The sequence below is a fragment of the Entelurus aequoreus genome, linkage group LG08 (genome assembly GCF_033978785.1).
Source record: "Entelurus aequoreus isolate RoL-2023_Sb linkage group LG08, RoL_Eaeq_v1.1, whole genome shotgun sequence".
Classification (NCBI taxonomy): domain Eukaryota; kingdom Metazoa; phylum Chordata; class Actinopteri; order Syngnathiformes; family Syngnathidae; genus Entelurus; species Entelurus aequoreus.
In genome coordinates, this window is record NC_084738.1 from 18,560,135 (window position 1) to 18,566,106 (window position 5,972).

General features: G+C 36.9%; 1 protein-coding gene across 1 annotated transcript; it reads right to left on the reverse strand.

Annotated features, from left to right (window-relative positions):
- Positions 1-215: 215 nt before the first annotated feature.
- LOC133654990 (fibroblast growth factor 21-like) lies at positions 216-5,882 on the reverse strand. The gene is made up of 3 exons (XM_062054870.1): positions 5,761-5,882; positions 841-944; positions 216-764 (listed from the first exon to the last, which is right to left on the reverse strand). The coding sequence occupies exons 1-3, from the start codon at positions 5,819-5,821 to the stop codon at positions 474-476; spliced, it is 456 nt and encodes a 151-aa protein (XP_061910854.1). The 5' UTR covers positions 5,822-5,882; the 3' UTR covers positions 216-473.
- Between the last annotated feature and the right edge of the window lie 90 nt (positions 5,883-5,972).

Consider the following 5,972-nt stretch of genomic DNA (forward strand, 5'->3'; position numbering starts at 1 on the left):
ACTAAACAAAGACATATATTTTTTTTTATTTTGTCAGAAAAACTAAATGTTAAAACGACAGCATTTGCATGCATTCGGGTACAGCCACACCCCCCTTGATAGCAGTCATGGCGCCTGTTGTTTAGTTGGCCATACTCTCTTTATACACGACTCTGATATAGCCAGGTGGCAAAGTTTTACAAATATTATTTATTTTCATTCAATTGTTTTCCAGTCTGACAAAGTGCCTAAAATGTTCAAATATAACCATATGGCTCAGAATGAACCACCCTTTCACAGTAAAAAAAACATTCAAAATAATCATTATCTTATTATAAATACACAAACGAAGCACACTTAAATAAATAAAATAGAATATTATCAATCTTGAAGGTATACTTTAAAATACAGTCCACAATTATTTTCGAATGGATGCTTTTAAATACTTAATTTAATTAAATACATTCGCCCGTAGATGTTCACTCTTTCCTTCTTCAATTGTCCACTGAGAAATGAGGACTGAGCATGGAATTCTGACCCATTCCGAGAAGGTCTTCAGAGTCCAGGTTGAAGTAGGTCTCTGGTTTTGGAGGATGCTCGGATGCAGCCTCCGCTGGAAGAGTATCCTTGAGTGGCAGGAATCTAGTGAAGGGGACCGCGTGTCGATCAGGGGAACGCCTGGACGCCAGCGACACAGGAAGTCCGTGGTGTGCGGACAGGAAACGTGTGTATCCGTCCGCCAACAGCAATTCTCTGAAACTGCAATCGTCCTCTGAGAAGTGTGTCTGTGTGGGACACGACAGATGTTAAGGATCAACCCAGGCCACAATATGTTACCCCGTCCCCCTTTATTTTATTTACCTGCCCCCTCAGAGAGCCCTCACTGTCTGTACATAGAAACAGGGATGACCTCTGACCTTTAATGGCGATGTGGCCTGTTTGTATCGACTGCAACTGAAGCAAACCTGTACACACAGTATGGACATTAGGGCAAAATTTGGAGTTCAAACCATCATCATGTGTACCGTATTTTTCGGAGTATAAGTCGCACATAATAAAGAAGGAAAAAAACATATATAAGTCGCACTGGAGTATAAGTCGCATTTTTTGGAGAAATTTATTTGATAAAACCCAACACCAAGAATAGACATTTGAAAGGCAATTTAAAATAAATAAAGAATAGTGAACAACAGGCTAAATAAGTGTACGTTATATGACTGAGAACGTGCCTGGTATGTTAACGTAACATATTATGGTAAGAGTCATTCAAATAACTATAACATATAGGACATGCTATACGTTTACCAAACAATCTGTCACTCCTAATCGCTAAATCCGATGAAATCTTACGTATATGTCTAGTCTCTTACGTGAATGAGCTAAATAATATTATTTGATATTTTACAGTAATGTGTTAATAATTTCACACATAAGTCGCTCCTGAGTATAAGTCGCACCCCCGGCCAAACTATGAAGAAAACTGCGACTTATAGTCCGAAAAATACGGTAATCACGCGAGACTTCAGCTCAATGAGCATTTTAGAGGATTACTGCATGGAAACTCCACAGATGGTAATGATAACCACAGAAGATACAATGAAATGTATTGCAACATAGGAAAGGGTTATGTATTATACAATCAATCAAATACACAAATTCATGTTTTAATGTAAATAGCATCACTTCCCTCAGGTATATTCAAAGGGTAAGTAATGTCACTTTATTTTAGTTTTAAATTATACACTTCCTAGGGATATTTATTATGCTATTTGTAAGCCCTTTGACTGTGTTGAATAAATATGTCTATTTCTAAACTTTTAGAATTGTTATCTCTGTTCCTTTAATTAGCCAAAATTGGTAACACTATCTAACCCCCCAAAAGTTGTTAACTGAGAACCATTGAACATTTTACTGCACCGTATAACTGTCCACCAGGTACAGTAGCCCTACTTTTGCCTGTTAAAAACATGCAGAAAAGTTTGCTGAAAGATGCCTTATTCTAAAATGGTGTATTTCTACTGCTGTTTGTGTATGATATTATGTTAGTTATTTTCATGTTAAACAACTGTAGCTCTGTAAACATACTGGCCTTTTAAGGGTAAGTATCCAAAACATTTAAATTGGAAAATAATAAATATGTTATCTACTTAAACAGAAGTGTTTGGGGAGCTGACATTTTTTGTCATTAGGACCTCAAGTGTGAGTAGAAAAACCCCCAAAACAGACTCTGTAGAAAAAAATTAAGAAAATCAGTGTTTCTGCCAATAACTGCCAATGCCCATTGGAACTCGTAAGTGTGTGTTGTTCAGTTCACTCTTCGATATTACTAAGGTTTTATTATGTACGTTATTAATCAATTGAACTTGTCCAAATGTCACCAGTTTTTGAAAATATAAACCGTGCTCAATTAAGTTGACTTGAACTTGGTTACAGCATTTTTGATCAAATGGCTCCCCTTAGTGGTTGTGGGCCCAAACAACCGAATAGATCAGTGTTTATGCCGGGAGTCAGCCTTGCTATTGCAATTTGATAATTGTGTGTTAATTTTTACCGTATGTGTATTAGGTTCGATTCGATTCGATAATTGCGGTTGCCTATACCAGGGGTCGGCAACCTTTACCACTCAAAGAGCCATTTTGACAAGTTTCACAAATTAAAGAAAACAACGGGAGCCACAAAACTCTTTTGAAAATTTAAAATGAAATAACACTGCATACAAAGCTTTTTTTGCTATGTTTTAACCAGGGGTCTAAGACACATGCCCCGGCCCACACCTTACTATGAAATTTAAATTTTAATAATAGTGCGGCCCGCGAGTTTTAAATGAATGGCGAATGTACGCATCACACTTACCATCGCACTTACCAACCCCCACAATTTTTCCGGGAGACTCCCGAGTTCCAGGGCGTGATGGCACTGCTTTTAGCGCCTTCTACAGCCCGCTCAAACAGCGTACCTGCTCGGCAACATGTTGAATGCAGCTTTGACTTGCACACGTGAGAGACAGGAAGGCATACTTGTTCAACAGCCACACAGCTTACACTGACGGTGGCCTTATAAAACAACTTTAACACTGTTACGTTACAAATATGCGCCACACTGTGAACCCACACCAAAAAAGAATGACAAACACATTTCTGGAGAACATCCACACTGTAACACAACACAAACACAACACAACAAATACCCAGAATCCCATGCAGCCCTAACTCCTCCGGTCTACATTATACACCCCCGCTACCACCAAACCCCGCCCACCTCAACCGACGCACGGAGGGAGGAAGGAGGGGGGGGGGGGGGGTTGATGTGTGGGGGGGTTTGGTGGTAGCTAGGGCTGCATGAGATTCTGGGTATTTGTTGTGTTGTGTTTATGTTGTGCTACGGTGCGGAGGTTCTCCAGAAATGTGTTTGTCATTCTTTTTTTGGTGTGGGTTCACAGTGTGGCGCATATTTGTAACAGTGTTAAAGTTGTTTTATAAGGCCACCATCAGTGTAAGCTGTGTGGCTGTTGACCAAGTATGCCTTGCTGTCATCTACGTGTGCAAGTATAAGCTTCGTACAACATGTGGCCGAATTGGCACGCTGATTTTTCTGGCTATTGAGGTTAATAAATGCAGTGCTCGTTTGTGCTGGTTATAGAGGACAATAAATGCAGTGCCATTAGAGCACGCCCTTAATTTAGTTGTTAGGGTGAACATTGGAGAATATTTGCCCCGGGAGATTTCTAGGAGAGGTACTGAGATCTGTAAGTCTCCTGGGAAAATCGGGAGGGTCGGCAGGTATGCAGCTGAGCCGCATCAGAGTGGTCAAAGAGCCGCATGCGGCTCCGGAGCCGCGGGTTGCCGACCCCTGGCCTATACGATTCAGGAACAATCTCATTTTTTTAAAGAACGAATCGTTCCGAAACGATTGACGAGTTGACATCAATTAAGTAACTTTCTAGAAGAAAAAAAACAAGCAGTGTGACTGTGAAATAAATACTGGACACTGCAGGTGAAGTTTCCTATATTCCTGTTATTTTTTGTAAGATAATTATGTATAAATGAATTACAGATACAAACAAGCAAGTAAACAATTTATGGCCAATGCATTCACATCTTATTTGAATAATGTGCAACCAAAACTTTAGGTTGAATCAACAAGAAGGCACACTTTCTGCTCACATTTTCCATATTCAAGCAATTTTCAATAAAACTACAGTAACCTAAAATTTAACAGTAGATTTACTTGCTAAATTAAGTTCTCCGACACAGCCATACAGTATCTGTTCTCCGCCCCAGCGTCGCCAATGAAGGACAGGTGTGCGGAATTATGCCCCCTCATCCCTGATAATGGTGTTGGCGCCTCGCTTCTTAATTTCCATAGCCTCCTTCATCCATCTCTTCTATTTATTTGTTTTCTGATTAAATTACTTTTCCTCGGCTGCCAGTTGCGTGTTGTGTGTCACACTTCATGTTGTTGTGTTCTGGAAGTCAGTGCGTTGCTGTGACTTGCTCCGCTGTCATTTCTGTTTTGTCACTCACGTCTTTTGAGGCTCAAAGTTGTGTCATGGCTTCATATTATTGTAGTGTGTTGTTTGTTTTAGATGTGGCTTCTGCAATCGTGCTGTAGCTGAAAGCTGTAGTGTTGTAATTTATGATATTGTCTTGTGGCGTTTGCATTTGTTGTGACCTTTCTCATCCACCGTATATAGCCGCCATATTTGTTATGATGACGTCACAGACGGGTGAAAGCGCCTAAATATTTAACGTCCTTATCAATAAAAGTGCTAAACTTAATATAAAGTCCAATGTTTTCCCTTTCTAGTATTGATAAAATCGATCGTTCTCTTTTAAAACGATCTTGGATCGATACCTATCTTCCGGAAGGCAAACTTGCCGAGCACAGATCGATATACTTGAAATTTAGGAATATAAATCGATCTGTCGATACATCAATCAATATATACGTGTGCATATATATATATATATATATATATATATATATATATATATATATATATATATATATATGTATATATATATATATATATGTATATATATATATATATATATATATATATATATATATATATATATATATGTATATATATATATATATATATATATATATATATATATGTATATATATATATATATATATGTATATATATATATGTATATTAGGGCTGTGAATCTTTGGGCACCATTCGATTCATTTCAATTCTTGGGGTAACAATTCGATTCTGAATCGATTCTCGATTCAAAACCAATACTTTTTTTAATACCATTGGGTGCCAGTTCTATGATTAACTACATTCCTCCATAAAATCGATACAACAGCTCTGATACATTTCTATATTACTTTTAAAATAACTGGTTTTGTTTAATAAAATTATATCCAAACATTTACTAAAGAGGCTGCACAGGTCAGGATTTCGAAAAACATATGAATAAATGTTTTTTAAATGTTGTTTATTTTAATTTTAAATTTATTATTTTTTTATCGATTAATTCGAAAAATCTTTTTTTTTTTCAACACATAAAATAAATGAGTTATAATAAATAAATAGATACACACTGGGCTTTAAAATATTAAAACGCTTGAAAAATCTAATTAACATTTGATATTTATATATCAGGCTTAAAATGTACTCAAAAATATTACTATATAATAGAGTATTTTTTTTGTCATGAGGGTAATATTTTATTTAAAAGGACCTCAACGTTTCAAAATGTTACTTTAAATAAACAAGGTTTTATGATGGCAACAATAATCAATGCATTCACAAAAAAAACTCACTGTAAGGCGTCTGGACTTCACTTCCGGATACTCTCCCATCCTGGGTCATCTGTAGATACATCCCTCGTCTGTGATTTTCTGCAAAGGATAAAAACAAATATTGGGTATATTTATTTACTGTAGATTTGACACCATAATTAAATATGAAGTACCTGTGTAAAGATGCCCCTCTCTGACTTGATTGTTAAATGCAAGAAGGGGGTTAGAGTCAG